Below are 12,487 nucleotides of genomic sequence, written 5' to 3'. Positions count from 1 at the left end.
CGGAAATTGACGCTCTGCAAATGCGAATGCTCTCGCTCTTTTTCTCTCTTTTTTCGTCTCCCATTTGTTGTGCTCTTTCGCGCACTCTGTGTATGTGTCTTCATTCACGGCTTGTCGTGTCTCTCGCTCTCTCACACACTTTCTCTCGCACCCGCTAATCCTGCTGTTCGGCTCATTCGACCAAGGGGTTGGGAAAAGGCGTCCCCCACCGTGCACCGCTGTGGGTTGCTTCCCACGCCGGTGGATTATATCGAAAAATGATATGTAAAAGGCATCGTTACACCATTAGTGAAAATTGACGATTTTCGGTTGAGCTCCAGCAGCGCCGCACCGTTCGTTGGCGCTCAAGTGTGTTGCGCTTTGACACCGTACCACGGCACCGCCTGAGTGCTTGCGTAGGAGGATTGGAAGGTAAGCGCACATGAAAAAAAAAAAACACCTTTTGCCAATTTTATTCATAGGCGAAAGGAAATGAATTTTCTTGGGAATGTTCTCCCCCCCGGGGGTTGCGATAATGATACAGTGATGAGCGTGTACGGGCTTGCACACAAGCTTTTGAGCCATTCCTCTGAATAACAGCTTGCGCGTCCACCGGCACACGACACACACACACACACACGCGCACACATGTCAAACAGTTGGAGGTCTGTTGGAAATTGGAAATTTAAAAACGCTTTTTCTTTTCTTTTCTTTTCGCCGTGCTTATAATGTATGCCAAATGACCCAAATGATGCCGCACCTGTGCCAACGGTGTCCGGAGACGACAGGGCCGTTAACAGTGTCTGCCGCTGCACAATGGGCTGGTGCTGACAATGATAGATGAAATGGTGTGTGCGTAGTTTCTCAAATCAAATGTAAAAACACGATTAAGCTCTTTTAAGCACATGAAATGTATCAAGTGCGGCTTAAGATTTGTTGATTTGTAGTGCAATTTCGCATGTTTCACTCTTAAAATTAAGTTAATGTAAAAATTTGATTAAGAATGTCAAATATCAGTTTCTATTACTATTACAGTGCTTGTGACAATGAGAATACGTTTCAAGAGTGTTTAATGTCTTTTATCTTTTCAATATTATTTCATCGAAATTTGGTGATTGAGAAAACACAAAAATGTTTCAGGTATGACTAAAGTGATTGTAATAGTCAATTTTGTTTAATTTATAAGATTTTTTTTCTTTTTGTTTTCATTTTTTTAGAAATTTGTTATCATTTCGCCTATATAACTTGTAAAGCGATGCAATTCTGTGTACATAATAATCAAAATGAAACTTTTATTACGATAAACTTTAACAAAAATTTTAATTAGGGTAAATGTACCAATAGTGGTGCAATTTGTAGTGGTACCGATGTGTTTTAATGGATTTAAAGTGTGAGGAAGGATAATTTCTGAATATTTTAACACATAGCAATTGTAATATGTTTTATCTTCGCAATCACAACCATTTTTACCATGAAATACATCAAATTTTCGAAAAAATACAATTTTTTGTGACTGCTTCGTTGTACCTATAATGGTGGTATGGTTCCTATAGTCGTCGTATTGTGTTCCTATAGTGGTGGTAAACAAAGATGCATCAAAAACGGTGTATAATATCAATGAAACTTAGTTTCGAAGCTGTTTTCGTATGAATAGCAAGGATTACTGCCATAATATAGGTTTCTTGCGTAATTTGATCGTAAAAAAATGTATAAATTTGATCAATGAAACTATTGACTAAAGTACTGCATCACACCTGTCATCAACCTACACCCGGAAGAGTGTGCTTGATTTGAAGTCAATTTTTCATTCAGTCATATAAGCGAATTTTGGCCTGTTTTTGGTAAATTACCTAAATAAAACTCATTTATGTTGCTTATTTTAGTGAAAACAGTACGACATGTCAAAATTATCCTCGAAAAAATCTAAAACGACCTGTTTTTATTGATTTTATAACTATAACCACTATAGGAACTGCCTGTTTTGTGTACCTATAATGGCACTATGGTAAAAAACACTCAAAAATGCATAAATATGGTCAAAAGGCAAATAATTTTAGTAAAACAATAACATTTCATAACAGTTATGTTGAAAAACTAGTAATTGCGTGGTTATATGGTCATTTAGAAGGTTAACAGAAAAATGAGTTTCGTTATGAAATCCTAAGGATTTTGGAAAAATGTTGACTCATTTCACAAAATAATGGATTTTTCGGTCACTAAGTAACGGAATGGCCCCATTTAACTTTTAAACCCTTTGTAAAAGGTTAAAGAACATTTCACACTAACTTAAATAACTTAATTACTTGTAATTTGCCGTATGAACCGCATTTTAGTGCAATACCACCACTATTGGTACTACCACCACTATAGGTACATTTACCCTAAATTTACGTTTAGAGCGAAAATATGCTTCAATGTTATTCTAGACATTCGTGTTGAAAATTTTTATCTTGATTGTGGGAAAACAATTAACAAAATGTGTCGTAATAAGCTTTCCTTTTTCAAAAATCAAAGCTTTCGCTAACCACGTCTGTTCACGCTACGGACGACAAGTAGTCCACGAACGACAGGTTGGATACCACTGATTTGAGTTGAAGTTTTCTAAACTATCTGTATACAATAATATACCATTCAGATCAACTACTATAGGAATCCATATAAGTAGAATAAGGAAAGCAGAAAAATCGATTTCTTCCTAATTGTTTGTTTTTTCAAGTATAATCATTGTTAATTTTTGATAGGTAAAGCGTACTGTTATTTCAAAAAGTTGAAATATTCGTGTATCTTTATGTTATTGGCAACATCCTAACCTGTACCTGTTTTTCTTTTAATTTCAACCGTCTTTTTACGGCAATAAGTCCCACCGTCCCTTTGGTTCAATGCTTTGTAATCTACACTTACTGATTTGAATATAAATCGTCGTTTACTTTTGAATGTGCCTCACGATCGGAACCATCGAAACCGTCGGTCCGTCAACCCGGCCAGCCGTGAAAGTGACAGGTCAATTTAATTTAATCCACCTACCACACCAAATTGACTTAATGTGACCGCAATTTGTCCGCACCGCAACGCAGCGTCCCAGTGCAGTGTGGCTGTTCAAGAGCGCAAGGAGACGCACCTGAGCGGCTACCAGCAATCAGCAGTAGATCCCGTCACGTATCGGCTTTACACAGTTCAGGTGGGTGTTGTTCCACGAAGCGGGAGAGAAAGGATGTGCAACAAAAAGAAACGATCGAGCCCGGCCATTTCTGAATTGGAATGCACACGCTGTCACCCATAGCCGACACAAGCACGTAGCCAATAAGCCGCCGCGGAACCTGTAGGATTTGCGGGCAGCGATGTTTTGCTTACCGCGTGGTTCGTATTAGTTCTCTCGCTCGCAGTTTAAGCTTTTATGTGCGTTTTTGCCTCCGACGCAAATGTGCTTACGGTTTGCGGTGGGAGGGTTCACATTTCACGTTTCCTTCTGCCAGCTTGTAGAGGTTTGGTCGAAGAAGTCGACAGTGTGCAGATGGTAAATGTCAACCCTCCAGGCTTAGGCTAGGGACAGACTTTTCGTTTTTTATCAGCCCCACTGAGAACGACCGGTGGCAGAATCCCACACCGAGAACAGATCATTAAATGTGGAAATAAAATATCGCCAACTCAGAAAAGGTGCACCCACACACACACACACACGAGGGTCAATTTACATTATGCTCACCGTGTGGGGCGTATCGAACGCTTGCTCTTTGTGGGAAGACGGTCATATATTTCCACCCAAACCGTACCATCCGTGGGGACATTTTCCTCCTTTTTGCTTTTACCGTACTCGAGTGCTTCGGAATGCTTCGCTTTACCCATCCATCATGAAAGCATAGGTATACCGCGCCGCATCGGGGTACACGTACACTGGTAACGAAAAACCTGTCCCCAGCTCGCTTCCCTAACCCCATCCGGTCCCGAGCGAGCGCTTTTCCGTGCGCGGATTGCTGTGGATTCGACATTCTACGGGACAACCGACGTGTATCACGTATACACACGGACTAAGGGTTGGTCGGATTTGTGTGGCACCGGCGAGGAAAAGCAAAAGGGAGGGACATTCGGTCACGGTATGGACGATGGCATTTATTTTGATTTGATTGCCGTAACAATTTTTAGTGTGTAATTTGATTTAATTTCCAACGAACGGAAGAGTCCCGGTCGATGAACGGGCCACCGCGCTCCACACAGTGAGCACTTGTTGGATGTGCACAGGGAAATTGAAGCGCCCTTGAGTCAGGGCATGGTTGCATGGTTGCACCAAACATTTTTGAATGTCGCATCTCGCACTGCTTCTCGGATATGGATGGATGAAAGGAAACGAACTGGTGGCGCAAGAGAACGGTAACTCTTTGAGCCGGTTTCTACGAAACGAAATTCAATTGAAGCTCAACAAGCTTTGCATTGTGATGCATTTGTCTCCGCAATATGGAGCAAACAGTTGTGCGAGAGACCGACAGTTTTGGGAACACAGGAATTAAGGTTCTTCAATTGAATTATGGATTGTTAGAAGCTGAATGTCTGTATAGAATAGAACACATATGTTTTGAATTTTTGAAATCAACAGGAATTAGATTTGTTGTTGAAAAACATTGATCCGGAAAACAACAAGTTGTGTATGTGTATATTCAATTATCTTTAAATGATTCTTAAGCAACTTCATGTAAATAACTTCTTCTCGTAATGACGCAGCTTAGCGAATTAATTGCAATCTGTTGATCAGTGGAAATCAAGCGTATTATAGAAATGTTTTGAAATATTCACGATACACAACTTTGTAATGCAATATTTCACTTAAATTTTCAACTCTTTTTGAGAAATGTTTTTTATTGGTCAAAATTTTTAAAGTTTTCAAAATAACAAAATATTTGAGTCAGTAAAATCTCTATCAAAGAAGTGTGTTGGACATGAGTATTTAAATATAATATAATATAAAGTTTCAGAAAATTAATGTTCAGAAAATTAATGAGGTCTCCCTGGACAAGAATGAATTAACTCTCGGTTGCGACACATTTAAAACAACTAAACAAATAAGTAAATAATAATTTGTTACGGACGTTTTTATGTTTATTCAATAAAAACTGAACCCAAAGGAACGTTAAGTATGCTTCCTTGAGTGTTATCTTTTACAGGAGAGTTAAGTTAAGAGTTACTTTTATAAACGAGAACACCTTAGCTCTTTCTCTCTGTTCTGGTCAGATTTCACGACTTACACAAATAACGTGCAAGTAAAAAATACAGACATTAGATATAATTCAATATAATTAGTTTGTTTGTCAACATTTTCGATGCGAAATTAACCATACGACGTTTAATTAGCTAGAATTCTATTTGAGTGTTCTTTGAGCAACTTGTACTGATTTGACACATCAATTGTCAAATGCCAAATAATTTTCCTTTCGATCGAATGTTTAAAACCATTTCACAAAGCATGCTGTGGAAGTTTGCATTCTTGTAGGGGAGCGTTGCAATCGACTAGGAGAATTTTGGCCAGCATACTGGGGAGCTGCCATCAGACTGTGGACACCGGTGTAAAAATCTTCGAATAGATACCGATGCTGGTTTCTCAAAAATATCATTTGGAGTTGTTTTCGTGTGGCATTCAGCAGTACAAATGATAAACTAAATAAATCCTGCACCGGAGTTAAAGCTAAACATGATAAAGTAGTAAAATTATCAAAAATATTTTGGAGTATTTACGGCGGCACCCACAGCCTGATGACGGCTCCACAGTATGCTTGCAAAATCCCCCAATTCGTTTGCAACACTCCTCTATGTGATTGCAAGCTTCCACAGCTTGCTTGCAACATTCTACTATCGATTTGCAACATTCCCCTAAGTGATTGAACTATTCCCTTATATGATTCGAAACCCTGTGTTGGGTTGTTCGAGTTGACGACTGTACCACGGGACTGTCTCTATATGTATGTATATATATTTGTATATTACAACAAATGGTTTACATAGTCCCACATTTACGCACAACGATTACAAGGACGCTAAACATTCAGACGAGATGCACGAAGAAAATTGATACGATACAACCAATTTGCAACAGGTATGCCGGGCTCATACGCATCAATTAATGAAACAAATTAGCTTTAACCATTTCATCGGAGAATTTCAAAAATAATGTTTTTGTACACCAAATATGCCCGTAAGATACATTAAGCACGCTGTGCCTGTTTCGATAATTCGAGACAGAACACAATACGTATTGAACCCATTCAAAGGTCACATTGTATGACATCTTCTTCCTTATCAATTACAAAACAAAAGTAAAGGTCACTTCACTTACCGATCTGCGGTACATCGTACTGCCGCTGGCCGCGCGTACTGCGCAGCATCATCTGGTTCGCGATGCCGTGCGGGATCGAGGGCAGACCACTACTGCTGCCGCCGCCGCCATCTTGGCCGGAGTCGGCCATCATCTTGTTGCGGCTGCCGGTCGGTGACGCACGCTTGCTGCTAGCTGCCGATCGCTGCAGATTACCGTTTCCCTGTCCACCACCCCCACCACCAGCACCAGTTCCGTTGATGTCATCACCACCACCACCACCACCACCGACACGATTATCATCATCCCGATCGTCCATACCACTGGCGGAGGCGGACTGGTTGAGGTCGAAGGAGGCGGCCACCCCGTTCGGCCCACCGTGGGACAGCTGCTGCTGCGCTGCGCGTATGTCGAAGTTGGTCTGCACGCCGAACAGCTCCTGCAGGCCGCGCGGCGGCTGCCCGACCAGCGGCCCGATCGGACCATGGCGCATCGCCGCCGGCAGATGGGCGGGCGGCGGGCTCAGCTCCGGCAGCTCATTGCTCGCCACGTGGTTGATGGTGCCGAGCGCCACCGCACCATTGCTGCTGCTGCCGATGCTGATGATGCTTCCACTGCCACCGCCGCTGCCGGTGCCAGTTCCGGCGTGTGTTTTCTGGTGTACCGTGCCCATGAGCGGCCGCATCAGGTCGACCCCGTTCTCGGCCAGCAGCTCCGACATGTCGTCCAGCTCGTCGAGCAGCTGGGCGGGCGGGGGCGGCGGCGGTGGCTTGATGTAGGCATCGCGTGCCATGTGCAGCGAGTACGTACTCGAGAGCACGCTCATGTACGCCAGGATCGGTAGTATCGGTCGGATCATTTTTCACCACTGCTGCTGCCACACACGCCCACTCGCAAACACACTAGCCGATGGGGGGACACACACGCACGAACCCGATGGGGAAGGGGGCAGTGTTCTTGGGGTAATGCGAGGGGGGAGGGGACGGCTGGAGGCTGCACGAGGATGCCGAGCTAGATGGATGATTCTTTTTGTGTGCCGCGTCGCGTCCAGGTGGTACTTCCGGGACCTTTGGGACCTGTCCGTGCAGGCTCACCGTGTAGCCCGTGTGTGTATGTTTTGTATGTGTGTGTTTGTGTGTATGTTTGTGTGTCGGTGATGGATCCAGACACGAACACCTCCTGCCAATGGTTCTATTGCCACAAGCTACCGATATTCAACAGGTCTTTAGCAGGTTCTGCCGGGCGCGTGTGCTGCCGCGTGTGTGTAAATGTGTATATGTGCGTATAGGTCAACGGGGGCCGCTTGAAAGTCCCAGTCACGAAACGCTTCGCAAAGAAATTCAAAAAGGTCGAAGACAATGTCCGCTATGGTCCGCTTGCTCTCCCTCTTGCGCCGCAGTGTCCGTACCGTCCGGAGTTGCTGCAGAATAGGAACTCGCTACCACACGCTCGGCCGGGTTTTACCTTCGCACGGCAACCATTCCCGTGGGATGCCGCACCACGACAGTCCCGAAATCGAACGAGACGAGAGGTCGGATGTCTGAAAGGGGCGCACTGGGGTTAATGGAGCACACTTGCACGCTCACGCACGTCACACACTAGCAGCCGACTACGTGCATAGCACACCGACGCGACCGGAACGAGCAACAGTAGGGTACACTCTTCTTCACATGCACTCTTTCTCTCTCTCACACACACTCGTTCTACTGTCTGCCTGGGAATCTTCGATCAATCCGCTAGGATCTAGTCTCGCGCTCCAAAGCAATGGAAAACAACCACAACCTCACTCGCACTAGAGAACGATAAATGGCTCAATCCTTCACTCGGTGCGCTTTCACACACCGCCACACGCACGAAGGTGTGGTGCTGGGTAAGGGTGGCTAGTAGTTTTGCTGGCGGCTGACAGAACACTGCAACACGGGCGTGCTTCGGGTCGTGTGAGGTCGTAACGGTTGCTGTCCCAACCGTTGGTACGATTCATTGCACGTTCACTGCACCTGAAGGACACGCACGCATAGGAAACTTGCTTGCACACACACACACACACACACTCTCACACATGCACCCTCTTTAGCAGGAGCCACACACACACACTCACCCACATGGACCCGCGGACGTCACAGGCGAAATGTCGCGCGGTTCAGCACTCAACACACTTTGCCGAGATAATTACAGATTACGGCAAGGCAGGAGGCCGGTGACCACCAGCCTGTTTGCCGTTTCGGGATCGATATCACGCAACGACAGACAGTGTGTGAGCACTAACGCTGGGAGCCGTGCAGCTTTGTCACAACGGGAATGGCCCTGTTTCTTTTGGTTTGGTTTGCTTTCGTCACTTTGAGAGTTTTTTCGCGTGAATTGTAGTTTTTGCGGTAGACACTTTCACCACAGCTCCACAAGGTTTGCGTGCATAACGCACGTACACACACACACTCACACACAGACTGTACAACACTGTCGTCAGCTCGTCTCACCAGCCTGCTGCGATCTAGTTATCCTTTTGCAACAACAAACAACGCTTACTTAGGCAATAACAACACTTCTTTTTCACCGTTTATTTTTCCTATTTTCTTTCTTTCTAGTTGTTTTTTTCCTTCATACGTTTTCACAGTCCCCCGTTTTGTGGGAGCTTTGTTTTTTTCATGGGGGAAGAGTAGTGGAAATAGTTTGAATCGATCACTAGCGGACGCGTCACGGGAATCTCGGCACACGGGGAATTTCGTTTGCTTGCTTTCAGCGGGAATGGAGGGCACCTTAGTGAACTAATAATAGTACGCTGCTACTGGTTCTGGTGTTGCTGCTGCTGCTGCTGCTGCTGCTGGTGTTGCTGCTGCTGCTGCTGCTGCTCAGTAGGGGGTAAGTGTGACCACCCTGGGAGGCCGCTTTGGCCATGACGCGCGCTTATCGGACCGTTTGAACACCCTACTAGCCTCGTCAAGGGATGGAACGCGAATGAACGGAACCGAACGGTGCTCGTGTCGGTTTTACTGGCCTGGTCCCCGGCATTGGGGCGAGCTCCTGTGGAGATGGGGGAGAAAATCGGGCTCCAACTCGGGCGTTCGGGCGTTCGGGCCAAACTTCGCTCCCCGCCTTGAAGCGCGTGGTTGTCGTTTTCGCCCACTCCGCTTTGCACTGAGTGAGTTCCATCGGAGTTCGGAGCTTTCCGTGAGTGGCCGTAGCTACCCAGACACGGTGGCGTGTTTTGTTGAGTTTCACGCAGACCGAGAGAGAGAAAGAGGGAGCAAAACACTACATCCATGTATGTGTGTGTGAATGGTTTCGGTGGACGGCTCGAGGATGGGTTTTTAGATGGACCAGGAAGTCGCTGCCGAGCGTAGGCAGCAGAGCAAAAGCGCATACGATGGCGTTAGTAGGCGCCTGCGCGCCGCCACCGAGGGACTGGTCCATTCAGGAAGGTCTCGGCACCGGGACCGTCCGAAGGAAGAAACGGTTGGCCGGCTCGGTAGCCGGAACGGAGCGGAACGGGACGACCGTTTTTCGCGTCGTCATGTCGTTGTGTCGTCATCGTCATCGCCGCCTGGTTTGCTTCTGAGAAATGGGAATGCTTCCGCGGTCCCGTCACGCACCCTGGAACCCTGGAACTGGGAGTGTGTTGGGGCTGTTTTGTCCAAAACCCATCCGCCTGTACGGCGTGTCACTCATTCGTTAGCGATTGTGACGCTTTTTGTTACTGCCAATTGTTATCCGTTATGTGTGTGTGTGTGTGGCTTTCTTTGAAGTGGAGGAGCAGAAGCCTCCTAGGCCGAGCCGAGAAAATGGGACCCATCCATTGCAAACCGAACGCATTCCGTGGCCGGAATGCGGATGAACGCTTCGCAGCGGGACGTGAGGCACCAGGCGTCTCCATTTGGGGGATTTTCTTTTTTTCCCCTTTTGTGGATTTGCTGAAGGTCAGGAAGGGGATTTTATGGCGAGAAAACATTACAAAATTTAGCATCATTGCTTCACAAATTTGAAGCATTTTGTGGTGTTTATTAAAATTAAGTCCTGAGAAATTAAAAACAATATTTACAAGCGACTGTTGATATGTTTTCTTGGCAAAGCTCATGCCACCATCCCAGGGATTGGGAGCGGGTGTCAATAATGTAAGAGTTGTTTTTCTCCCGTGACTGATTGGGTACATTGTTCTGCTTCTGCCACCCTCTCCCCTGGTAAACACCTGTAAATGGCGAAGTAAAGGTAAAAATTCTACCCCCTGTGAATGACGTACATCCGGTCGTAGAAAGAGGGCGGGAGCATCGAAATGGCGCATCTATTCTCTCCCGCGCGCAAAGGAATTTCATGATCATTCTCGCCTATCATTTGCACCATAAACAAGGCTCTGGTAAAGTTTAGTGGCTTTTACAAGGCCGTTATAAAGTGAGTTACTGCCGTAATGTTGCGTTGTTTGTTGCTTTGTTTATTTTTGGTTGCTTCACCCCTCGTTTAGTGTACAGGGAGGAATGAGAATCTACGTCACAGTATGACGATCAGCAAATGCAAATAATCTTCCGGGTTGTAAAGTTTTATTCGATACATATTTCCTGCATCAGCATTCCCCATTTATATGATGTTCAACTCTTTTTTTTTTAATTTAATTTTACATTTTATGATCAACATCAATCGTAATGAATTATACAAAAAATTGGGCATCAACAAAATTGCATAAATATTAAGCAATGTATTTTACATATAAGTGACGTAAAAAAATCCAACGAGTACTTGATAAATGTTATGAAATGAAAAAAAAAAACAATCTTAATTTGAGCCCAGAAAGTAACTAAAAACTAAAATGAGGTAATAAAGCAGAAACTGAGATAATTAAACAATGTAGAAAAGAACTCATTAATAATCGAAAATAAAGAGATAAAATAAATACTTTTGCAGATTTAGAAAAGATAATACGTAAACAAGGAAAGAAATTATTTTTGTGCAGTAAAATAACAACATGTTAAAGGGATTTTTATCAAAAAAGTTAAAAATGATATTGAAAAAAAAAATTGCTCAAATGAATTTCTTCAAAGTAAAAGTAAATAGAAAAAAAGAGACAGAAATATGCAAATCCATATATGAAGCCCATCTAATAAAACAATACAAAAAGAATAAGTAAATTAAAAGAATTTAATGTATTTATAAACCTACTTTTGAAGAACCACAAAACTTTCAAAGATTTAAACATTTTAACGTCATCTAGTTTAACTTGCTGGTGTCACATTTTGTTCTGGTGTAGGTAAAACACGTTTTTTGTATGATCCATATCACAAGTTAGGACAAACAGCACAAAATTTCCCGTAAATGTTTACCTAGCCGCAGAATTGGGGGTTTTCCACCGACACTGCACCATACAAGCGCAGCCTTGATCCAGATTGCGGTCTCGGCTCCCCATTAACCACTGCCAACCCCTGCAAAATAGGTGATTATCCACCGATTATTCGCACTACACTCCATCACCACCACCACCACCACGATAACAAATCCGAGCCCTTCTGCGAATCAAAACTGGTGTTCAGAAAATCCTCCACCTCATCAGCGGGATTTGCCTGCGCTCGGGAAGCTTCCAGCAGCACTCGAGTCTAGAAGGAAACATAACATAAAAGGGGCTTCGTAAAAAAAAAAAACCCCAAAAAAAGCGTCACCCAGAACACATGCTGGATGATTAATTCCGATGGATTTGTCATGGAAATACCGCGACAAATCCTTCTGCAGCGCCGTGATGGGAAGGAACGACGCGTTCATGCGTCGAGGAAAAGGTCGTCGAGGAGCACGTGTGGGCTGGCCAGTGTGCGCCATAGAGCAGGGCAAACAAACCAGAGAACAAAAACAGCACCACCTCATTTGAATGCTTTTGTGGTAGAACCGTGGAACGGTGGCAGAGAGCTGGGAGACTTGTAATGTTTTTGTTTTGATATTATCAAGGATAAACGTACCCAGCACGTCCCAGTCCTCCGCATCGGTTTTTTTTTTGTTCTTTGGTGTACGGGGTTATTTCATTTTGTTATTTTTCCTCTCTCCTCTCCCCACAGCTCCTTGCCGGGTGATACACTCCTTCCGCACGATTTTCCCATTGCTTGTGGCTGGCTAGCGAAATGCGATGCGTGAAAGCCCGGTAGCCCGGCGAGAAGGTGCGATACAATAACGACTAACAGGTAACTCGTGAGCAGCCCAAGCTGAGCGTCGAGCGGGACACTTCCATTCAGCTGTTTTTCCCAT

At 44.6% G+C, this 12,487-nt stretch overlaps 1 protein-coding gene across 1 annotated transcript in view; it reads right to left on the bottom strand.

Annotated features, from left to right (window-relative positions):
• The window catches only part of LOC120957931 (RNA-binding protein FUS), a 62,097-nt gene extending 52,524 nt beyond the window's left edge, over positions 1-9,573 (bottom strand). Inside the window, exon 1 of the mRNA XM_040380398.2 lies at positions 6,299-9,573. Coding sequence (XP_040236332.2) covers positions 6,299-7,136 — 838 coding nt within the window. The 5' untranslated portion in view covers positions 7,137-9,573. The remainder of the gene's footprint in view (positions 1-6,298) is intronic.
• Between the last annotated feature and the right edge of the window lie 2,914 nt (positions 9,574-12,487).

Source organism: Anopheles coluzzii, chromosome 3 (assembly GCF_943734685.1).
Source record: "Anopheles coluzzii chromosome 3, AcolN3, whole genome shotgun sequence".
Lineage (NCBI taxonomy): Eukaryota > Metazoa > Arthropoda > Insecta > Diptera > Culicidae > Anopheles > Anopheles coluzzii.
The sequence above is the reverse complement of the archived record's forward strand: the minus strand, read 5'-3'. Positions and strand labels throughout refer to the sequence as shown.